The sequence below is a fragment of the Chiloscyllium punctatum genome, chromosome 7 (assembly GCF_047496795.1).
Source record: "Chiloscyllium punctatum isolate Juve2018m chromosome 7, sChiPun1.3, whole genome shotgun sequence".
Classification (NCBI taxonomy): Eukaryota; Metazoa; Chordata; class Chondrichthyes; order Orectolobiformes; family Hemiscylliidae; genus Chiloscyllium; species Chiloscyllium punctatum.
In genome coordinates, this window is record NC_092745.1 from 65,632,169 (window position 1) to 65,657,999 (window position 25,831).

At 41.1% G+C, this 25,831-nt stretch overlaps 1 protein-coding gene across 2 annotated transcripts in view; it reads right to left on the reverse strand.

Annotated features, from left to right (window-relative positions):
* Window positions 1-22,092, reverse strand: part of nek7 (NIMA-related kinase 7) — a 198,896-nt gene extending 176,804 nt beyond the window's left edge. Inside the window, exon 1 of one of the 2 annotated variants that reach the window (XM_072573882.1) lies at window positions 21,926-22,092. In XM_072573882.1, the coding sequence (XP_072429983.1) occupies window positions 21,926-22,090 (165 nt within the window). In that variant the 5' untranslated portion in view covers window positions 22,091-22,092. The remainder of the gene's footprint in view (window positions 1-21,925) is intronic. The other variant, XM_072573883.1, reaches the window with a different exon arrangement.
* Window positions 22,093-25,831: the final 3,739 nt, after the last annotated feature.

The window sequence follows — 25,831 nt, forward strand, 5'->3', positions numbered from 1 at the left end:
CATCTTTTAAAGAATAAGTGGGTGATCTTGTACAGATTAGGTTGCTGTTTGTATGAAATGAGAAATGTTAACATTAAAATAAGTGAATGCAAGGTTTAGTCAGCACTTTAAAGGAGATCTGTAAATGTTTATCATATCTCCCCTTAACATCTTGAGCCTGGAATTAAAAGCAATGTTTTTGGATTAGAATTGTTAAATGCCATCCCAACCTGTCTACATATTTAACACTAAAATTTTGAGCAGCTTTGCTAATTTTACCGTGAAAATTGTCCAATGTTGAAGACAACCATATTCACAATCTTTTCACCATGCTGCAAACGTTCACGATAGATGAAAATCTATTTCCTATGTACGCACGCAGAGAAACACACTACTGGGCATTCACATTCCAACCTCTCAAAGTGCCTTAACTGTTTGAAGTCTACAGAACTTTAAACTTGCAATCTTTTTTTTAAATTCTGATCACATTTTTGTGGTTCCATCCAAAATTCATATTTTTGTTCTAGGTCATTAAGATTTTTTAACACTCTGGAGCACAGAAATTTGTTATTTGCTGGGCAGGTATTGCCAGTTTAAAGTTAAATGGCTAAAATTACACACAAATTTAAAAACAACACAGTCAGACAACTGGACAGAATAATGAATCAATAACACAACTGCAATGTTGAATTGAAAAAAAGCAGTGCAAACAACGATGGTCTGTCTCTGTAATCAACTGATGACATGTGAAAAATGAAACTCCAAAAGCAGTACTTTGCATGACAAAGAAATTCAAATTTTTACACATAGACTGTAGGTCACCTGTACTCTTCACCCAGTTTCATCTAGTTATAATTCACTTGTTATCTTTCTACCAACACACCCATTTCAGGCAGTTCCCTTCTCGCTGCACAAGGATAAACTTTTCAATGTTATACCAAAAGACTTTCTCTTTCCACGCCTCAGTATTACAACACTCAGCAGCCCAGCCAAGTATGGCAAAAATACAAATGTAGGTTTGAATGTCAGTCAAACACAGAATTTAAATTTTAACCCACTGAACTTGTGTCTAACCCAACAGTTGCACCTGCTACAATACAAATCCAACCAGTATCAGTATCTACAGATTTGTAAGAGCAGTTTATATCTCCAATGGATTAAAACAGGCAACCAATATATAAATTTGGCAAAGTATTTGGCAACAACTGAAATCAAGAAGGTTTACTCGTTTACAGAGTAAAATAGTGCTGTCAGTACATTCCTTAACTCAGCTCTTCAAAATTTGACCTCAAAGTTATGACTGTTAATCTAGCAGAACGTAATGCTTCTCAAGAATTTGGAATATGTAACTCTCTGCACTTCAATGGATCACAAACAGTACCCCTACAATCTTTGGGAAACGGATTGTCAAGTGGATATCTTTGACTGAACATCTGACTTAGCAAATTGGAACAAATATGGTCAGTCCCCAGACAGAAAAGTCTCTAACACTTTTCTGTTCCATCCCACCTAAGAAATTTCACACAAGATTATGTACCACATTATTGTCTGTGAACCCCCTTTATCTCAAACTAGAGAGCTTCAAATTTCAAATCTAGAACTTCTTTGAAATCAGTGCTTCTCCAAAACTTACTTTTACCAATCAAGAAAATTAGCATGACCTAACAAGCAAATTACAATAAGCTATTTTGTCACCAAGTGGTCATACAACCTTTAATCTTTCATTTTCTTCACCAATTTAAAAGTACATGGAACTTGCACATAAAATAACTTTAAATAAGTCAGGATATTATATTAAAACGTCTACAGAAGTTGCCTCAACTAACAAGATACACAAATTTCTCAAAACCCTCTGTGGTGCATTAGCAAGGGATCTGTCCCTGCAGAACGTAACACCTTCTATTATTCAAAGTATCTGTAAATTCAAAAGTACAAAAAAACTATGTGATATGACTGACGAAACTACAGAAGAGATCAACCAAAATCCTTTATGTTAAGAGGCTAAGGACCCCTACATCTTGTTTCAATTACACCTTGATTGCTTTGACAATGGGATAACAAAACTCCTTTCTTAAATGATTGCCGCCATAGGTGACTAACGGCAGACAATTAAATGACTAAATCTACACCCAATCCCCTTGTGATAATTGTCAGCTTCTTTCAGAAGTGAAGAACTTCAAGATTTGGAGATGCCAGTGTTGGACTGGGGTATTCAAAGTTAAAAATCACAACACCAGGTTATAATCCAATGGGTTTATTTGGAAGCACTAGCTTTCAGAGTGCTGCTCCTTCATCAGGTGGTGGTTGAGTATAAGACTGTAGGACACATAATTTATAGCAAAAAGTTTACACAGTGTGATGTAACTGAAATTATACATTGAAAAAGATCTGGATTATTAAGTCTCTCATCTTTTAGAATGTGGGGACACCTCCCGTGTGTGGCAAGCACTCATGTGACTCAGTTAACATTGTCTCGCTCATACAAGGCAGGCAAGGATACCCTGAGGCATGATACATTGGTGAGGTTACAGCAATGGATGAATGGACACTGCCACAACAATCAACAGACAGGAGTGTTCCCTCCCAGTCAGAGAACACTTCAGCAGTCTGGGACATTTGACCCGGACCTCTGGGTGACCGTCCTCCAAGACAGACTTCAGGACAGGCAATAGCGCAAAGGGGCCGAGCAGAGGCTGATAGCCAAGTTCAATACCCATGGGAATGGCCTCAAACGGGACCGTGGGTTCATGTCACACTTCAGGTGACCCCACTACACACACACACACACACACACACTCACGCAGAACCTCTGTCATACACAAGTTCTTTCTCATACGCTCAACATGTACACGCCCATTCACAGACTTTTACCCCTTTACACTCACTTTCACACACATACATACACTCTCAACCCGCCGCACAGACACGCCCACACAACTTGGTGACTTTATACTTGCAGAATTACATTTTGTTTTACTCAAAAACTGCATGAATCCATGTAAGATTCTGTAAATCCCTTTTTTAGATTAGAATCAGCCTGAACATTTGGACACAGACAGCCTCACACAGGACACCTCACACCTTCAATGCATTGTCTAGGCCAGCATGGCATCTATTGTTAAAGTTCACTTGAGAATGTAACTTTAAGAAAGTTCTGGAATTTACATATGAAAGAACTGAAACCAACATGCCCAATCAAGAGATGAGAGACTTAAAAAAATGCAGGTCTTTTTCAATATATAATCTCAGTTGCATCATACTGTAAACCTTTGCTATAAATTCTATGTCCTACGATCTTATAATCAACCACCACCTGATGAAGGAGCAGCGCTCTGAAAGCTAGTGCTTCCAAATAAACTCATTGGATTATAACCTGGTGTTGTGTGACTTTTAACTAAGAACTTCAAGGTAACCTTCAACATGGAAAAGATTTCAAACTCCTCTTTATCACACTCGCAATGTTCAGGCCCTGTTATATTTTGAAATACATGAAGGGATAGAGAATATTACTTAAAAGGAAGGCAAGTGTGTGAGCTTGAACAAGGCCAGATTACAGTTTTAAGGGCAGACTCTAGAGAAACAACTAGTCTGCATCTGCTGCAACATCAATGGGAATTCGCGATCACAGACTAAGCACATATATTCTTTGTCTCCACTCTGACTAGAATGGATTTTAAAAGTTAAAGACGATGGAAAATAAAAAGCAATAAATTATGAAAATGAGTCAGAGTTGAAATAAGAAATGATAATCAAGAAAAATCGGCATTGATCTCAGCCAAAAACTGGGAGAGTTAGTAGGTTAGCTGCAGAAAGACAACCTGGAAAAAAAATCTTTAACATGATGCAGAATATGTAATCCATATCCAAAGCTGAACAACAGTATATTGACAAGCAATTTTTTAAATGATTATTAAACACTCAACTTTGTAACAAGCTGGAGTCAAACATGTTATAAACATCATTGCCCCAAGTATTATTCTTAACCTACATATTATTGAGAACACTACACTAATGAATCTTGGGGGCCTCGTTTTAATTCATGTGGAGATTACTGGCTAAGGCAGCATTTATTACCCATCACTAATTGCCCTGGAGGTGACACTTTTGATCAGTTGCCTATTAAGCCTATCGACACTCCACTCACACTATTTGTATGTTCTTTTGATTTCTCTGCATATCGATCTCTCTGCCTATAATTTCCACGCCTGTGTGTTTTTCTTCAATTCACCTGACGAAGGGACAGTGCTCTAAAAGTTTACAATTTCAAATAAACCTGTTGGACGATAACCTGGTGTCATGTGACTTCTGACCTTGCCCACCTCAGTTCAACATCAGCACCTCCACGTTAAAGGAATAAGTTATCTCAATAAAAAAAAAGAGTTTAATTTCTGAAAGCTTCCAGACCGAGAATGATTGGTTAAAAGTCTGAATTAGTTATTCAAAACCAGGAATACCTAAGACCTCAAAATATAAGAGGATTCAAGGAAAAGCCTTCACAGCTCACAGAGCAGGAATCCAGGAAAACGCATTAAGAAAACCCACAGGTTTGATAAGGAAGGGAAATTTCTCTACTTTGAGAAACTATAAAGCGATGGCACTGGGATTGGATAGGATTTTGCTTTTGTTATGAAGATGTGGGTGTACTGTACCTTTAAGAGAGTTAAAAGTTAGCAGTGGCAGCACCAAGTGTTCTCAATAAGATACAATGTAAACAGGTGGTCCAGTTACTGGGGTAGCTCGGGTAGTTAGTTGCCTGGAGACAAAAACAGATTTGAATAAGGCTAATCAGTTTAAATACACCCGAAAACAAATACCAAACTCCAATCCAGTTTGAATTTAGTATATTGACAATCTTAAGAGCCAATAACACAATCAGATGCTTTGGGGGGGGGTACAAGACCAGGGAAAATTGAACAGTTGAGAAGAGAATTGCCAGCTACCAGCATGTAAAAAAGACTGTCTGAAAACTAGTTCTCAAAAGTACTGTTATCGATCAGTAAACTGTGAAGCAGAATCCCTAAGAAAAAGAAAAGAAGACACAGTAAGATCCAAATCGAAGAACCAAATGTTACCTGGTTTTGAGAATAAGAAGTTTTATTTTTGTAAATCTTAATTGGGAGTTTTATCGGACTAGCATTGTGCAAGGGGAAGGTAAACGATAGGTTAGAGTTGTTAGTTAATTATTCTGTTATACTTTAACAAATAATGTTGTTCATTTTTACTTTAACTATTTCTTGGCCTATCAAATTTTCACAATTCCTGCACAGGATAAATCTTTTTTGTGTTGCTGGTTTTAAATTAAGCAGGAGAGTTTACCCGCATCGTAACACTTTTCTATAAAACAATGACCACTGTCCTCTAAACGATCTATCACAGTCACTTGAAATAATCGGAATTTATTCTCAAGAACCAGGTCAAGCAATGCCTCCTTTCTTGTTGATCTAGATCAATACTTTTGTCAGAAATTCTGAACACAGCAAGGAATGCTTGTCCCTTGCTGCCACTTACATTACCATAATCCAGTCTATTCCCCATTATTATTACTCTTCAGTATTTATAACCCTCTAATTTTCTTGCAAATTTGTTCCTCTACATGCTTCCCGTGAGATGATGGTCTGGACTCTAGATATTATACCAAGCAATAATTCCAAAGATTATACCTTTCTTATTCCTTAGCTCTAGCCAGATCAATCCTGTCTTGGAAAACTCTGAAGTGTCCTCTCTCTCCAGTCTTGTAATGCTGTCCTTACCCAAAAACCCACCCCATCTGTTTTCCCCTTTCTTATATTTCCTGAACCAGGAATATTTAACACCCAAATCTGCCATTCCTCAAACAAGGTCTCCTTTATCATCACATCATTACAAGTCCAAAAGCAAATCTGTGCCTGTAACACTCCAATTTTACTAACTGTACATAAATATGTGCAGTTTAACCCAGATTTAAAGTAAATTCTCCCTTACTCCAACTCCACCATTAACTCACTATTCTCTATTTTAGTGATGTCTGCCTCACCTGCATATTGTGCGTACTGGGTATTACATTTTCGTATTGCCTGTTTCCTACCATTGTTGCCCTATATTCAGCTGTCATAGTCCAAACTCTAACTCTCTTCCTAAAATTCTCAGTCTGTTTACCGCTTTCTCCTCCTTTGAGATGCTCCTTAAAACCTGCCACGTTTATCAAACTTTTGGTCCCAATATTTTGTTTGGCAACATTCCCATGAATTGCCTCAATGTTTTTACTGCATGAAGATACAAATTTGAATGTAAGCTGTTGTTATTTCTGTTTGTGAGCATGTACAGCACAAGAAAGCAAGATCTTGAATTTAGTATTAACTAATACAGAAATTTTCTCAAATGAAACATATATTACGATAGAGTAGCATGCAGAGAAAGGAAATAAAATATTGTCGTGGAAAACTATTTCTTTTGGATCCATTAAACTCCACTGGTTGCAATGCTGTCTTTTTCCCATACTAATTCACATTGTAACAATGGTTTAAATTGCTTAAAAAGTGAAAAGACAGCACCCGCTTTTATTTTTAAGCAAATCTTAATCTTGCACAAAACACAGAATACATTTTTGGGGCCTAGCTGAAATAAGCAGAACTTCACAAATCTAATTCTTGCATAATCAAAACAAAATCTCCCAGAACCAATACTCCAGATTTAAACAACTCAAATGTCTGCTGGTGTGGGAAATACAACTTTCTCATTCATGCAGGCAAGCAATCTCTCACTAAGTTTAGATTTATTATATTGTTTGGGCAGTGAACAAATGAACAAGCTTTATACAATATCTGCCCACAATATACCTGACACAGAAGTACTTTATATTAGCAACTGGGTGCTGAAAGTAGAATGTGTTCCATTCTGCAGTATGAACATACCTTACCTTATTGAGTTGTTGCACTGTAGCAGCAGAATGTTGACAATATTTGCATGTGCATTACTCAGTGGTAGAAAACAGGATTGTGACAAACATTATACAGCTTCCAGACCACACTTCTTGCACTACAGTAGACTTACCACACCGAACAATAAGATTGACTTATTTCCAGTAACATACTGAATTTCATTGCTGAAGCAACACCTCCTTGTTCATGCCACAAAATATTTTCCAAAAGCAAAAATCCCATTTTGAGATCACAGACATCACATATTTACCAAGAGTTACAAATGTGAATAAATGAACTTTCTTTTAGCATTAATGGTTTGTAAATGTTAGTTATTGTTAAATACTTGTTAAAATCATGGCAAGGAACCAACAAGCACTGCTACACTGATCAAATCACAGTGAATATGCAATAATGTTGCTGTATAAAAATATAAAAGCATGTTCAGTTGTTGTGAAACTAAGTAACGACTGTTCTTTCAAAACAAGTACATGCCAAATTTGGTTCACATGACAATGCCTGTTATCTCATTGGAATCAAAAATCTTTAATAAAGAATTGTGGTTTGCCTATTAGTTTTCGCATACAGAAAAAGTAATGGCTAAGTTGTATACAACAAATTCAGCATGTTGTATGTGGTTCAAACAAGTGTGTTTAAAATAAAACTTCAATATCCTCAATCACTAGATAAGTACCATTCTTGTGCTTCGCATTTTTTTCCCCAAAACACTGCAAGTAATTTTGAACTCCCTACAAATGCATAACACAAAGCATGTTGTGTAAACAAGATCAACAGAGAGTGAACTTTGATTTAGGTTAAAGTGCTGGTGGATGTCCAGATATCTCAAAGTTCAAGCTTCAATCTACCGAAGCTACCTGATTTTTGCATATTTAATCATCAAGTGCACATCAAGGAAACTAAAATTATAAGGTTTTGGAAACTATAAGAACACAGTGAATCCATACTGGATATGAGGGAACGCATTGGAATATCAAGTGTGGTCTGGTTCAGGTCAGCTGGTTTTACTCATTACTGGTTGGTGTGTGAACTTCTCATACTGAACAATAATAGCACCTATCCAGAAGAATTAAAAGGCTCTCCATTTAAATAAAAGTAAGTATAATGGGGCTCTTAAAGATGTCACATTGATAAATAATAATCTTTTTCAACTTAAAATATAACCTAGAACAACATTCAATAAGATTAGTAAAAATCTGACCTGAAGCCTCATGTTAAACCTTGACAAAAAACATGTAGTTCTCAAGCAACTGTAATATTCCTTTTGCACCTTGGAAGTTAACATGTCTGCACCACTTGAACAGTACCTTGTACTTAAAATAGCAACCTCACACTGATCAGAGTTCCCACCACTTTTGTTGTAAAAATCATTGCGTTAATTTCAACCAGTTATCAAATCTATCAGAAAGCTTTGATCATGCCAATTATTTTCATAAAAAAGTAGTAAAACCGCAGATCATCCAATAGCACCAATGGCTTTAAAGAATGTCCAGTGCTGAACAGAAGTCCACAAACTACTTCTTGAACCTTGTGCTTTACTGAGTCCTTGATTCTTTCTGCATGATCACTCACTTACAGGACAGTGACAGGAAAAGTCAAATTCTATTTCAATGCCATGTATCTCTTCAATATATACCAGTATTTTGAGAATTATATTCCTTCAATTTATACACATTTTCCAATTATAGATTAATTGGCCAAAGGTTTATTCTAGATCAAGTGATTTGGGGTTTTCAGTTTTCTCATTTAATTCCAAAAGCCAAGAAAATGGCAATTGGAAAAATTGGAAGTTGGTGTTCATTTGAACTACAGTGATTGATTTTGAGAATATTTGTTTTGGCAATGTTACATGCTGCCTGATAAAATAAACAAACGTTTCAGGAACCCTTCTTCAGAACTGATGGTAACTTGGAAATAGTCAGTTTTATGCAGAAGATAGGGTGTAGGAGGCGTTAAGGAGTGAATGATGGTTCGAGATACAGCACAAAGAGAGAAAACAATTGGACAGACAAAGGAATGGATAACAGTCAGCTCAGATGAATGAACAGCTGTGGATGGGCACTGTTAGTGGCTAACAACAGGTTGTGTGTAAAGGCAGACTGTGTGATAACAAAGAGCAGGAAAATCAATATTTCGGGCAAAAGCCCTTCATTAGGAATGAGGCTAGGAGCCTCAGGGGTGGAGCGCTAAATAAGAAGGGGGTAGGGCTGGGGAGGGGGTGAAGGCAGCTGAGAGTGCAATAGGTGGATGGAGGTGGGGAAGAGGTGATAGGTCAGACAGGAGGGTGGAGTGGACAGGTGGGAAAGCAGATTAATAGGCGGGACACGTCATGAGGACGGTGCAGAGCTAGAACCGGGCTGAGGTTTGGAGAAGGGAAATGAGGAAAATGATGAAGTCCACATTGATGCCATGAGGTTGAAGGGTTCCGAGACAGAAGATGAAGCATTCTTCCTCCAGGCGTCGGGTGGTAAGGAGGAGGCCCAGGACTTGCACGTCCTCGGCAGAGTGGGAGGGGGCGTTGAAATGTTCGGCCACAGGGCAGTGGGGTTGATTGGTGCGGGTATCTAGGAGATGTCTTCTGAAACGCTCTGCAAATAGGCATCCAATGTAGAGGAAACCGCATTGGTAGCAACGGATGCAGTAAATGACAAGTGCGGAAGTGCAGGTGAAGCTTTGATGGATGTGGAAGGCTCCTTTGGAGCCTTGGACGGAGATGAGGGGGGAGGGGTGAGCACAGGTTTTGCAATTCCTGCAGTGGCAGGGTGACATGCCAGGAGGGGATGATGGGTTGTTAGGGGGCGTGGACTTGACCAGGTAGTTGCGGAGGGAACGGTTTTTACAGAAAGTGGACATGGATGGGGAGAGAAACATATTCTGGTGTGTGGTCCGTTTGGAGGTGGCAGAAATGTCGGCAGATGATGCAAGGTTGATGGGGTGGAAGGTGAGGACCAGCGGGGGTTCTATCCAAGATCCACAAGCTTGACCACCTCAGCCTACCCCATTGTCTCAGCCTGCTCCTGCCCCCACTGAATTAATCTCCAACTACCTTGACACTGTCCTATCTCCCCGATCCAGAAACTCCCTACATATGCCACCCACGCCCTCCACCTCCTCCAAGACTTCCGTTTCCCTGGCCCTCAATGCCTCATCTTCACTATGGACATCCAGTCCCTCTACACCTCCATCCGCCATGACCAAGGCCTCCAAGCCCTCCAAGCCCTCCATTTCTTCCTCTCCGGACGTCCCCACCAGTACCCTTCCACCGACACTCAATTATTTGGCTGAACTGGTCCTCATCCTCAAAAATTCCTCCTTTGAATCCTCCCACTTCCTCCAGATGAAAGGGGTAGCCATAGGCACCAACATGAGGCCCAGCTATGCCTGTCACTTCGTCGGCTATGTAGAACAGTCTGCCTTCCAGAGTTACACCGGCACCACTCCCCATCTTTTCCTCTGCTACATTGATGACCACATCGGGGCCACCTCGTGCTCCCACGAGGGGTTGAACAGTTCATCAACTTCACCAACACATTGCACCCCGACCTTAATTTCACCTGGACCATCTCTGACACCTCCCTCCACTTCCTGGACCTCTCTATCTCCATCAGTGACCGACTCATCTTCCCGTTGCTCCCGATGCAGTCTTCTCTACACTGGGGAGACTGGATGCCTACTCACACAGCACTTCAAAGAACACCTCCTGGATACCCACACCAATCAACCCCACCGCCCCGTGGCCAAACATTTCAACTCACCCTCCCACTCTGCCAAGGACATGCAGGTCCTGGGCCACTTCCATCACCACCTGGAGGAAAAATCACCTCATCTTTCAACCCCATGGCATCAATGTGGAGTTCACCAGTTTCCTCATTTCCCCTCCCCCCACCTTACCCCCAGTTCCAACCTTCCAGTTCAGCACCATCCTCATGACCTTCCCACCTGTCAATCTTCCCACCTACCCACTCCACCCTCCTCTCCAACCTATCACCTATACCCCACCTCCATCCACCTATTACACTCTCAGCTACCTTGCCCCCCAGCCCCACTTCACCCCCCAATTTATCTCTCCACCCCTGAGGCTCCCAGCCTCATTCCTGATGGACTTTTGCCCAAAACATTGCTTTTCCTGCTCCTCGAATGCTGCCTAACCTGCTGCGCTTTTCCAGCAGTACTCTAATCTTGACTCTAACCTCCAGCATCTGCAGTCCTCACTTTTGCCTGTGAGATAACAAGGCCTGGTGTGAGGTGGGGGTGGGGCAAGGACATGGGAGAAGGTGCCTCAAACCCTCAATTTGATGAACTTGATCTTGAATCCAGAAAACTGTAGAGTTCTCAAGTGGAAAATGAGTTGCTGTTCTTCCAGCTTGCACTGAGCTTTGCTAGAGTACTGCAGCAAGCCTGATACAATGTTGGCCAGGGAACAAGTTGCTATGTTGAAGTGGTTGGCAACTGGAAGCTCAGGGTCCTTTTGCAGACAGAACATTGTTTTATTGGAAACCTGTCACCCAAACTTCGCTTCATTTCCCCAATGTAGGGGAGACCACATTGTGAGCAGTGAATGCAGTAGACTAGATGGAGTGACATGCAGGCTCTGCTGCTTCATGTGGAAAGTGTATTAGGGCTCGTGGATACTGAGGAGGAACAAAGTAAACAGACAGATGTTACACCTATTGCAGTTGCAGGGGAAGGTGCTGTGGGAAAATGAAGGAAGGAGGAACAGACTAGGGTAACCCGAAGGGGAAGGTCCTTACTGAAGGCTGATGAGGGAGAGGAGGGATAAGTTGTCTGGTGGTGGCACCCCACTGGAGGTGAGGGATATGAAGTTAATGATCCTCTGAAAGTGGATGCTGGTAGAATGGTAGGTGAGGACACAGGGAAGCCTATCACTGTTGTGAAAGGGAACAGAAGGGATGAAGGCAGAAGTGCAGAAGATGGATCAGACCTGTTTGAAGACCCTGTCAACTACGGTGCTGGAGAATTCTCGGTAAAGAAAGAAAGTGGCTATTTCGAAGGACGCCTTGTCAAAGTTGGCATCATCAGAACAGATGGAGGAACTGGGAGAATGGAATAGAGTCTGCACAAGAAGCAGGATGTGAGGATGCATAGTCAAACTAACTGTGGGAGTCGGTTGGTTTGAGGTGTATATTGGTGGCCAGCCTATCCCCAAAAATGGAAACAGATATCAAGGAAGGGAGAAGTCAGAGATGGACCAAGTGAAGATGAGAGGTAGGTGGAAACTGGAAGCGAAAAATTGATAAACTTTTCAAATTCCAGACAAGAGAGGGAAGCAGGACCGATGATATCAGAGATATACTGGAGAAAAGAGTTGCAAGTAGGGGCCGGAATAGGACTGGAACAAGGAATGTTCCACATAGTCCACAAAGAGACAGAAATAACTGGGGATAATAAAGTTGAATCAAACTTGAAAATAATCAAAATTAGGTCATTAGATTTTTTTCTTAATTCACCTCATTTGCATTAATTCAGACTCAGATGGCAAATGGCATAACTGTTCGTATGGATAACTACAGTATACAGTTGACTAAAATCTGGGTATAAAGGAAAATCCAGCATGAAGAATTGAAAAGTCTTCACAGAACCTGTTAGATTTCATTTCAATCAATTTTAATGGAAGCTAAATCAGTTAGGATCAACATGGGATCCATCCACTCAAGTTTTTGACTCAGGGACTCATTTTGACTCAGGGACTCAAGGTGCAAATTCAAAACGTGAACAAAGCTGGTCTGCTGAATGTCAGTGAATCTGGTGACTACAGCTCAGAGATTTCAAAAACATGTGAAACAAAGTTCAATTCCATTCATATTCTCAAAACTCAGGAAGAGAATTATGAAGCTGAATGAAATTTCTAGGAATCTAAAAGATTGGATTATTGTCGAAAGGGAATTAAACAATGTGAATATATTACCATAAAGTATTGAGTGCCATGTCAACTTGTACATACATATAATTTGCACTTGGTTTCAGGAAACAGTGTCTGGATTTTCTGACAGTATAAATTATAGGTGGTTTACTAAACCACAAGATGACTGGAAAAAGCTTTCCTAAGACATAGTGGTAGATGCAATTTAACATGAATAAGTGTAAAGTAACACTTTTTGGAAAAAGAATACATCCATGCCTTCATATGGTACATTTCATGAGTTCAAGGCACCCCAAAGTACTATGCAGCAAATTGGTTACTTCTAAAGTATGGTTACAGTTGTAAAGTTGGTGGAAAAAAACACAAAGAATGGGAGCATAAAAATAATGGAAAAACAATGAACAAAGTCCATCAGATTTAAATTCTTAATTTCTGCAAGTGAGTAAAAGCAAGAGAAAAGATCAAGTGCTTCATTCTTCAGGGCAGAATGTAGAAATATAAAGAAGTAATGATGAATTTTCAAAAGTACTGGTTAATAACAGTTATGGCTTTATTTAGATGAAAGTTGGCTCCCATGTGATGCTGGCAACATAACTCAATATCACCACAGTATTTACACAGTATCATTGTTCAAGTGATATTTGCAAAAACAATACTACAATATACACACAAGTCAAACAATAATCACAAACATTTCCTTTAAAATCATTTATACAGCATTACAAATGATTGCAAGAGGGTGACTTCTCCATAAGCCTGTCCATCTTGCCCTGTCAGAAGCCACACAGCACCAGGTTATAGTCCAACAGACTTATTTGAAATCACAAGTTTCCAAAGCACTGCCCCATCGTCCATGAAGTGGAGGGGAGCACACAGGCACAGAATTTATAGGCAGAGATATCATGGCAAGATCATTCCAGGTAATGAAGAGCATCAAAAGAGAAGTACACATAGTAAGAGTGTAATGTCAATAGGCTGAATAACGAGTCTTTGTAAGTAATCAAAAGTGTCAAATGGTGTGAGTAGTGTCAACAGCTGAACAGCAAGTGAATGGATGATCTATGATCCAATTAATTGAGGCATAGATAATTACAAAAGAATCAAAAATAAAATGGTGCTAGATATAAGCCAAAAAGACTGGAACAACATGATAGGTATAAGAGTCGCATGAGGAGCGTCTAACCGAAACAATAAGTTATCCAAAACTGTGCAAACTAATTAAGGTGGAGAGAGCACAACAAATTATCATGGTGATGGTGTCAAAACAGGAAGGAAGATCTTACAAAGAACATAATGGTGGGGTTACGTTTAGTATGACATGAACCCAAGACCACAGTTGAGGTCGCCTTCATGGATATGGAACTTGGCTATCAGTTTCTACTCAACAATTCTGCGTTGTATGTCTCAAAGGCTGCCTCAGGGAACGCTTACCCAAAGATTGGTGGCTGAATGTCCTTGACCACTGAAGCATTCCCTGACTGGGAAGGAACAGTCCTGCCTAGTGATAGTTGCGCAGTGTCCATTCATCCACTATCGTAGTTGTCTACATGGTCTTGCCGATATACCACCCTGTTCTCTTGAAGACTGGGCAGTTTGCTGCAACCAGTGATCACAACACCACGCCACCTTACCACAGCAACCTCTGCAAGACATGCCAGATCATCGACAAGGGACATTACCATCACACCTGAGAACATAACCCACCACGTACACAGCAGGTACTCGCGACTTGGCCAATGTTGCCTATTTCATACACTGCAGGATTGGATGCCCCAAGGCATGGAATATCGGCAAGATTGTGCAAACCACCTGATGAAGGAGCAGTGCTCCGAAAGCTAGTGCTCCTAATTAAACCTGTTGGACTATAACCTAGTGTTGTGTGATTTTTAACCATTTGACACCTTTGATCACCTGCAAAGACTTGTTATTCAGCCTGTTGACACTCCACTCACACTATTTGTATTTATCTTTTGACACTCTTAATTAACTGGAATTATCTTGCCATTATCTCTCTGCATATAAAGTCTGCCCCTGTGTGCTTCCCTCCACTTCAGCTGACGGAAGGAGCAGCTCTCCAAAGCTTGTGATTTCAAATAAACCTGATGGACTATAGTCCTGGTGACGTGTGACTTCTGACTTTGTCCATGCCAGTCCAACACTGGCACCTCCACATTACATCTTGCTCTGCACTAACACGATTCTCTGAAATATACCTGTGCAGCAATACTTTATCAACGAAGAGGGAGTAATCTTTTCTTCATTTGAGTTGTTACATATCAGCACATTTACCAACTTAGAGGTCTGACAAGCATGTCTCTAGTACAGTAAACTTAAGATGATTGAACACAGACAATATATACTGTATTGGATATTTTTGAAAACCTAATTAGTTACAAGTACAGAGATTTTCTGAAAAACTGTTCTTATTTAAAACATTCATAAGAATTTATTAGCTGCTTCAGATACAAATGCTCATTTCTAGTTTTCCTATTTGAACTTCTTTTTAACTAATTCTGGAGTAGTAAACTTTCAAGTGAAGCCTATTTATAAATAATGCAGTTTTTCTTTGCTGAAACAAATGCAAAACGAACAAATGATGCCAGAGTCTCTGAAAAAGGTCCACAAAGCAAAGAATCCAAACAACAGTAAGAAATTTGACCAATATTAACACAGCAAAAAGTTTATCAAAGCAGAAATAAGGCTCTTAGAGAATAAATAAATTAAAAGACAAATTAAAAATTGGTAACTTATTAATGCTCCCTGAAACTATTCTCAAGATTAAATTCGATTAGTGTGACAACCAACAGGTTTCACAACTAAACTTTAACTTTTCGTTTCAAAAGATAGACAAAAGTCAATAAACGAGAATAAATATGATATACTGGAGGGTGCTAAGTGAGAACAGGAATGAAATTTACACAATGACAGTTATCTGAACAAATAAAATAGTGCCTATTCTGAAAAACAATGGATAAAATGCAATTGAAAATCAATGCACTCACATCAGAAACAGGCAAACAACAGAACTGATTATAAATAAATAAATTCAAAGTTCCTCATCTGAAATAAACAATTAGAAGATCCTGATTGTATCTGACAAAAAAAGTGAAATTCCAAATGGATAGGAGTCTTATAATGTTATAACTTGGACCTGCAAAAAAGCTTTTGATAACAGTGCATAAAGAAGATTGCTACAAAAAAAAAATTAAGGCAGCAAATACATTATGTAAAGCAGAAGTTAGAATTTAGCAGAGCAAAAGAGGAAGCACTAGTTAAGGGTATGACAACAAGTTGAAACACATTGGATGAATGTCCCGTGAATGACTAAGGATGGAGCCAAGGATCCTCACATTTCTGATCTCCAATGTCAAACTGAGTTCAGAGCAATACTAAAAAGTCATCAAGTTTGCAGGCATTAAATTGTGGAAGGTAGCAAGCAGCATTACCTCATGAATCCAGAAAAAAATGAGGCAATATGTGCATGTGGGTAACATTACAGCAAATAAATACTGCATGTAAGCCTATCAATGTATTTACAAGAATAAATGAAAGGGACACCAGCTAAAGTGGAGGATAAATCAAAAGAGTTCAGAGAACAATGGTAGATTTAATACTGACAATAATTATTTCTGCAAACCTACAATCAATAAAGCAAGCTGAATAATGAGAAAAACAAAAACCAATAAAGCTGGAAATACTCAGCAGTTCAGACCACATCTGTGGTCACAGAAATAGTTAACATTTCAGGTTGATGACATTTCATCACAACTAGAAAAAATTAGAGATACATCAATTGTAATCAAATAAAGATATAAGATAAAGGAGTAGAGGTGGGGGAAATCAGAACAAAAGACCTACGATAGGTTTGTAAGCAAGAAGGCTTTCCTGATAGTTGCATGCTTTTTTTACAAATATTTTCCAGTTTGAATGAAAGGTCATCCATCTGAACTATCAGCTTAGATTTTGGAATCTTTGGAGTATCAGCAACTCATCGCTCAGAATCTGTCAAATCTAAATTGTTGCAATACATAAATGGTTGCAAACAGAATGTTCTATAAGATGGCATTGAATTACATACAAAGCAATGAACCTTCAACAAACATTTTTAATGACTAAAAATTATTGAAATTTTTTAACAATAAAAATAAATCACAAATTGAATCTTTAAACAGATAAAATATTCTAAATTGCTGCCATAACCATTCTGACATTTGAAGTTATCCCTCTGATATTACTTTCCTCATGAAATATTTGTGAACTAACAGAAAACCATTTCCACTTGAAATCACTCGTCTCAAATGTTAGACACAAGAAAACGCAAAAAAAAACTTAGTGCGAAGTGGGCAATTAACCCAACTTTCCATCCACATCATTTTTCTCCTTTTAACATTAACATCAGAGCTCACGGGTGAACTCTTTGGCGCAGCATTATAATGCAATCACTATGGACTGATGGCATTTTCATTGTTGGAATGACTGTGCACATTGACACCAAAAAAAATTATTAATTCGGTATCTCTCTCCACAAATAATGCCTGACTTGCTTAGTATTTCCAGCATTTTCAGTTTTATATTTCAAAATCCCAGTGTGGTTATATTTTGCCTTTGCATTAGAATACTAAGTGATCTTGACCAATCAAGACAGTACAGGTCTGAGATCATAACCAAGTTATGATCTCAGACCTGAGATCTGGCAACTTGAACTTGGCAACTTGAACTTGGTTTTTGCTCTGGTTACTGAGAAACATCTAAGTTCTGGAAGCACTTCACAACAAAATACCTCCTTGTATTGCAGTCATTGCAGCATAATGAGTTTATTCAATTCACAACACAGCTTTCTGTACTGCACTCGAGTCAGTCCATCTATGCATTACTTTAGAGGGCAAATGAGATAGGATTTGAGAATGGGACTAGCTGGGTACCTCTTTTGGGAGTCTGTACAGACCCGATGGGCCAAATGGATTCCTTCTGTAAAATTCTACGATTCCATCTCACAGGAGAGGATTACAAGGAAAGCTTACGGAAAAGAACTTTTCAGCCACTGACAACACATAACAATAGATTACCTAGAGACTTCAAATTATGAAGAGAAATTTAAGATATTAACAGGATAAGGCTGATAAGACAGGGTAGATAGAGATAAATTACTTCCACTGGTTGAGATTCTAGAACTTGGGGCAAGTAATTAGGGCCAGACCATTCAGGATAGATGTAACAAAGCACATAGGGTTGGAACACTCGACCACAAATGGCAGATGCTACTAGATAAGTTGTTAGTTTTAAATCACTGAGATTTTTGTTCCGCAAAGGTATTAACGGATTTGGGTTGAAAGCATGTATACGTAGTTACACCACACATCAGCTATGATCTCACTGAATGGCAGGACAGACTTCAAGGGCTGAATTGCCTACTCCTGTTCCAGTAAGTAAGGACAAAAGAGTAACTAGGGAGAGAATTAGGCCCCTCAAAGATCAGCAAGACAGCCTTGGTGTAGAACCGCAGAAGATGGGAGAGATAGTAAACGAGTATTTTGCATCAGCGTTTACTGTGGAAAAGGGCATGGAAGATATAGAATGTACGGAAATAGATGGTGACATCTTGAAAAATGTCCATGTTACAGAAGGAGAAGTGCTGGATGTCTTAAAACACAAAATCCGATAAATCACCTGGGTCTGATCACGTGTATCCTAGAACGCTGTGGGAAGCGAGGGAGGTGATTGCTCGGCCCCTGCTAAGATATTTATATCATCGCTAGTCACAGGCGAGGTGCCAGAAGGCTGGAGGTTAGTTAATGTGGTGCTACTATGTAAGAAGGGTGGTAAGGACAAGCCAGGGAACTGTACACCAGTGAGCCTGACATCAGTGGTGGACAAGTTGTTGGAGAGAATCCTGAGGGACAGGATTTACACATATTTGGAAAGGCAAGGACTGATTAGGGATAGTCAACATGGTTTTGTGCATAAGAAATCATGTCTCACAAACTTGATTGAGTTTTTTGAAGTAATAAAGAGGATTGATGTGGGCAGAGCAGTGGACGTGATCCATACGGACTTCAGTAAGGCATTCAACAAGGTTTCCCATGGGAGACTGGTTAGCAAGGTTAGATCTCATGGAATACAGGGAGAATTAGCCATTTGGTACAAACCAGCTCAAAGGTAGAAGACAGAGGGTGATGGTGCAGGGCTGTTCGGACCGGAGGCCTGAGACCAGTGGTGCTGGGTCCACTACTTTTCGTCATTTATATAAACGATTCGAACTTGAGCATTAGAGGTATAGTTAGTAAGTTTGCAGACGACAGCAAAATTGGAGGTATAGTGGAGAGCGAAGGTTACTTCAGATTACAATGGGATCTTGATCAGATGGGCCAATTGGCTGAGGAGTGGCAGATGGAGTTTAAATTAGATAAATGCAAGGTGCTGCATTTTGGGAGAGCAACCCTTAGCAGGACTTATACACTTAATGTAAGGTCCGAGGGAGTGTTGCTAAACAAAGGGACCTTGGAGTGCAGGTTCATAGCTCCTTGAAAGTGGAGCCACAAGTAGATAGGATAGTGAAGGTGGTGTTTGGTATGCTTTCCTTTATTGGTCAGAGTATTGAGTACAAGAGTTGGGAGGTCATGTTGCAGCTGTACAGGACATTGGTTAGGCCACTGTTGGAATATTGCATGCAATTCTGGTCTCCTTCCTATCGGAAAGATGTTGTGAAACTTGAAAGAGTTCAGAAAAAAATTACAAGAAGGTTGACAGGGTTGGAGGATTTGAGCTATAGGGGGAGGCTGAATAGGCTGGGCTATTTTCCCTGCAGCATTGGAGGCTGAGGGGTGACCTTATAGAGGTTTATAAAATCATGAGGGGCATAGATAGGTTAAATAGATAAAGTCTGTTTCCTGGGGTGGAGGAGCCCAGAAGTAGAGGTCACAGGTTTAGGGTGAGAGGGGAAACATATAAAAGAGACCTAAGGGGCAACTTTTTCATGCAGAGGATGGTACATGCATGGCAATGAGGTGCCAAAGGAAGTGGTGGAGACTAGTACAAATGCAACATTTAAAAGGCATCTGGATGGGTATACGAATAGGAAGAGTTTACAGGGATGTGGGTCGGGTGATAGCAGGTAGGACTAGGTTGAGTTGGGATAACTGGTCAGCATTGAGTTGGACAAAAGGGTCTGTTTCCATGCTGTTCTCTATGACTCTCTGATCTTAATTCCAAATTAAACTATAACTTCAGAGCAACGTCAAAGTAGTTTAAAAATAACCTCAAGGTTATTATACGAGAAATGCTTCTGAAAAAAGAATGATTGTTCTTTTAAGATTGTTCTAGATATCAATTTACAGTTCCATCATGTTATAAGTTAAGAGTAGCCTGAATGAATAATTTACAATGTCAACTTTAGCCACTTCTGGCAGATCTACCTTAAACTTAGGAGAGGACAACTAATAAAATCCTGGAACCTCGGAAAATATTAACAATGATTTACTGGTTCAATGCGTAGATAAATTAATTACTAATGTATAATTTGACCAATGCAACAAACTGGAAAACTACTGTAATTTTGAAAGGTGAATCATTACAGAACTCCTATTCGCAAAGCAAAAACAATTCAATACAGCATTTAAGAAAACACTTAAAACTCAACAGAATTCACACACGATGCGAAAAGATCAAGGTCAAATCTGACAAATATTACCTCATATTAAATGACCAGTGATTAAAACACTGACTGATGATGGCATATAAACAAAATGTTCAAACCAAGTTATAGGAGATATTGGTGTACGTGTTGAGAAAGTGACAAATTATTGGCTAGATCAACGAGTTGAGATACATCAACCACCTCTCCACTTCCATGCAAATTGGAGATGTAAAACTAATTTATTCCATTAGAGTAATTACATTCCACACTATGAAATCGGTAAGTAATTCCAAGGCATTTCATGTTCCGTCAGATCTGCTTCTTTTCAAGAAAGGACAATTACTTTTCTTAAATTGTTGCGCCATGCCTTCCTGTGAAAAAGAGACAAAATGCACGCAGATTGTGTATCTGGATCGTGTCCTGTACATTTAACCCAAGAAACCTGCTCAAGTAAACACAGGAACACAAGTAGATATTTAGTGCTCTAAGCTTGTTGCATTTCAATGCGATCTGACTAATCTGCAATCTAACTTCATGCACAAGGCATACCTTGTTAAAAAAATCAGTTTTACAATTATTTGATCTGGCATCATTTTTCATTTGCAGAAGAGAGCTTCAAATTTCTACCACCTGCTGTGAAATGTTTTTTGAAAAGAATGGCTCAATGGCGTTTCGGGCAGATGATTCACGAGAATGTCTCATTTCAACTGTTGAACCAGTAGTGCATAACATTTCATTAAACATCTCGTTAGTCCACCAACAAGGCTACATTTCAATAATATTCCACAGACCTGAAAGATCACTTTTGATCACCTTTGTTTCGATATTTAAAAGTATATTTTCACAAATGTGGTAAGTTCACTCGCCGTGAAAGCTAAGCATAAAAAGCACCACCTTATAGTTTATTCAAAGTAATTTCCAGACGACAAAACAAAACAAGATAACTGGGGAGCATCTGCAAAGCTGCTCAGTCACAACTCCAAACTGTCCAAGTGACAACTTTATCCTTCCGATCACACAAACATGCTTCTCCAAAGGCAGCGGCTTGCCCAGTAACTGACGCATCGGTCAGCCAATAGCAAAGGCGAATGTATGTGGACGCACAATAAGAAGAGGGGGCGGGACTTCTATCGCCAGCGGGTTTGGTTGTTCCCTGGGCCGGCGCTGTCTCTGAGTCGTGCTATGGTCACGGTGTAGAGAGAGAGAGAGGGGGGAGGGACTGCCTGGAGAGGTTGGAGCCGGGGCCAAGAATGAGCTCGAAGCTCTGGCCGCGAACCGGCTTGGCCGCTTCAGCCCTGAGTCAGAGGAAAGAAAAAGATTTCCTCTGCGGGTTTGCAGGCGATAAGGCCAGGCGGTCAGTTGAAATCTAGGCCTGCGGAGGAGGCGGGTGTGTGTGTGGGTGGATTTGGGGGGGCGGAGGAGAGGAAAGGGGAAAACTCCGCGTTCGGGAGTCGATGTCAACTGCCCGCCTCCCTGTCTGTCTCCGACTCCGTAGCCGAGCAACTCCCTTGTCCTTACCGGGAAGTGGCGCCGCCGTCGCTTGTGGAGATGGCGCCGCTGTTTTGGCTTTTCTTCTGCCCGCGGCCTGCGAAGCGCGTGCGGCTGCTCTGGGGCTCGAGCTCGGGCTCGCGCGCTGATGTCAGTGCAGGGATCGCGCCGCCATTGGCTGGAAGCTCCCAGCATTCCGCGGGTCACGGGGGGGGGCGGGGCGGGGCGGGGCGGAGCTCGCAGTTTCTTGCCGGCGCTGACGTCACTAAATCTGGCGAGTATCAATTGTTTCTGCAGAAGCGGCTTCAGCTGTGAAGATGCCGCTCTGTCAAACCCAGTGCACAAGTAGCTACGTGGGGCTGCTTATTTTAAGTGCCCTCTCTGTCGATACGATCAAGCTCTCCTGGAGCTCGGCTCATCTTCCCACGCAGGGCTACAAATCACCACCCATTCTTTTGCAGATCGCTGGCACCGCTTTCGCGCGAGTATTTGGTCCACTGTGGCAAGTAGCGATTCGCAGTGATTGCATGGGACACAGAGTAATTCCGTGAAGAACGACTGACGAAGTGAAAAAACGAACAGGGCTGCAAATAAACTCTAATTTGGGAACCCCCGCAACGCACGATTCTTCCTACTACCTAAGATGCACAAGCCTGAACTACCCTGGCCAACCCATCGTCTCAGCCTGCTCCTGCCCCACCTACCTCAACACTGTCCTATCCCCCGGTCTAGGAACTCCCCACATAGTTCGGGACACCATCCACACCCTCTACTTCCTCCAAGAGTTCCGTTTCCCTGGCCCCCAACACCTTGGCTTCACACGGACATCCAATCCCTCTACACCTCCATCCACCATGACCAGGGCCTCCAAACGCTCAGTTTCTTTCTCTCCCGATGTTCCCCACCAGCACTCACCCACTGACACTCTTAATTGTTTGGCTGAACTGGTCCTTACCCTCAACAGTGTCTTCTTTGAATCCTCCCACTTCCTCCAGATGAAAGGGGTAGCCACGGGCACCCATGTGGGCCCCAGCTATGCCTCTCTTCGTCGGCTTTGTAGAACAGTCTACCTTCCAAAATTACACTGGCACCACTCCCCACCTTTTCCTCTGCTACATTGATGACCACTCTCACGAGGAAGTTGAACAATTCATCAACTTCACCAACACATTCCAGGCCGACCTTAAATTCACCTGGTCAATCTCTGACACCTGCCTCCCCTTCCTGGACCTCTCCATTTCCATCAACGGTGACTGACTCAACACTGAAATTTTCTACAAACCCACTGACTCGCATAGCTACCTGGATTACACCTCCTCCCACCCTACCTCCTGCAAAAATGCAATCCTGTATTGCCAATTCCTCTGCCTTTGCCGCATCCGCCCCCAGGAGGACTAGTTCCACCTCAGAACACACCAGATGGCCTCCTACGTGGTTGAAGATGCCCTCCAATGCATCTCATCCAAGTCCCACACCTCTGCCCTAGAACCCCACCCTTTATCCACGACAAGGACAGAACCCCTCTGGTCCTCACCTTCCACCCCATTATCGATTGACGTTTCCACCACCTCCAAATGAACCCCACCACCAGAAATACATCTCCCTCCCCATCCATATCTGCTTTCCATAAAGACTATTCCCTCTGTGACTAACTCGTCAGGTCCATGCCCCCCAACACCCCACCCTTCCCTCCTGGCACCTTCTGCCACAGCAGGAATTGCAAAACCTGCACTCACACCTCCCCCCTCACTTCTGCCCAAGGCCCCAAAGGAGTCTTCCACATCCATCAAAGTTTGACCTGCACTTTCACACGTCATTTATTGTGTCCGTTGCTTGCGATGCGGTCCCCTCCACGTTGGGGAGACCGGATGCCATCTAACAGAGCACTTCAGAGAACATCTCCAGGACGCCCGCACCAATCAACCCCACCGCCCCATGGCTGAACATTTCAACTCCCCCTCCCACTATGCCAAGGACATGTGGGTCCTGGGCCTCCTCCACCACCACTCCCTCACCACCCGATACCTGGAGGAAGAATGCATCATCTTCCACCTTGGGACCCTTCAAAATGGCATCAATGTGGACTTCACCAGTTTCCTCATTTCCCCTGCCCCCACTTTACCCCAGTTCCAACCTTTCAGCTCAGACTGTCCTCATGACCTGTCCCACCTGCCAATCTTCCTTCCCACCTATCTGCTCTACCCTCCTCTCCAACCTATCACCTTCACCCCCACCTCCATTCACCTAGTGCACTCTTAGCTACCTTCTCCCCAGCCCCACCCCCCTCCCATTTATCACTCCACCCCGAGGCTCCCAGCCTCATTCCAAAGAGTCTGTTTGCATGCTGTATGATTCTGTACAGAGTTGCATTCCAAATGTTTACATAGGAAGCTTCAATTAAACAATGTTGATGTACATAGTAAGGATTACAGAAGCTCCCCTTCAAGTCCTGCTCCAGGAGTTATCACTGTTAAAAGGAGTGTACATGACACAGCCAAATTGATTGATAATAAACTTATTCATGCTTAAAAAGCACTCTTGTTGCTAGTTTAGAACAGGAAAAAAATCCTCATCATTTCATTCTGGTTGTAGGGGGACATCCTCAAAGCTATAACTTCCCTAACAAAGAAAATAAACAACGGGTTAAATATTTTATTAAGTACAGGACAGATTTGCCTTTTTTGTAAAAAATAATGGCATAAGATGCTGTTTGATTCTAAATTAAAACTCTAAGCCAAATATCAACTCTTTAATTTTACCACTCAATAACACTACTACATTATTCTTTTCAAATCAATTTACATGGGCTTTCAAAAGGGCTTTACATGGTACTTTCTCGCGAATGTACTGCTGGAAAAGCACAGCAGGTCAGGCAGCATCCGAGGAGCAGGGCTAATGCCCAAAACATCAATTCTCCTGCTTTTCGGATGCTGCCTGACCTGCTGTGCTTTTCCAGCACCACACTCTCGATTTTGATCTCCAGCATCTGCAATCCTCACTTTCTCCTTATGGTACTCTCTCTCAAACTCTGAGCAGAATGAGAATTGTCAGGTGATACCAGTTCTGTTTTTGTGCCATCTCTCAGGTCTCCAGAATAACTGGTCAACTCTGTGGAAGATTGTCTCCTGTTTTTCCTCACCATCCCAATTTCTGTCTCCACAAGATTGCATTCCAGGTGTAGTAATGTTCTTTATGATTTTGATCATAGATCCATGTAGATCTCCAGACTGCAGAGTCAGTAGATTGTGTACTCTGGCAATTATTATAATTCAGTGAATGAGTGGAATGCTACTTATCCATCTATTACGTCCATCAGAACACATAATTGACATGAAAGGGTCTGAAATTGAGTGCAACTTCCTTGTCATTGGAAACTCAAATAGAGACAGATTAGCCTGTAGCATTATAGAATGATAAGTTAGCAGTAGAAGATTAATGTGATCGTTCTTTTTCAATAAAGACTTTATCTTAATCCCTTTCTGGCTATTAGTTTGCAAATATCTCAGTGAGTTAGACTTGTGGGCAAGCTCATAAGTTTTTAAAGTACGCACAAGAAAAGTGTGAATGATGAGGCCTGGAATCCCAAATATTGAGGATTTGCAATGTGCAGAGACCGCTTCGGGCGTGTGACTGTGTGGATATTTTACCTCCATCCACCCTGAATCGTAGTCAACCACAATCAAAAACATCTTCCCTCTCTGCTCAAAATAATCTATTCAAGATGTTCCCACAGTCTGGACAGAAGTGATGATAGCAACAATAATGCCCTTTGTTCTTTTCAATGGATTGCACATTATTTCAGTTGGAATTCTTTTCAAATAATTTTGTGGGCCTTGGCCATTGAACAGAATTGCATGTGTTGGGACAACACTTCTGACATCCATGTTACATGAATGTAATCTTTGAAGCATATTGAGCCGGTGGGCCATCGGTCTG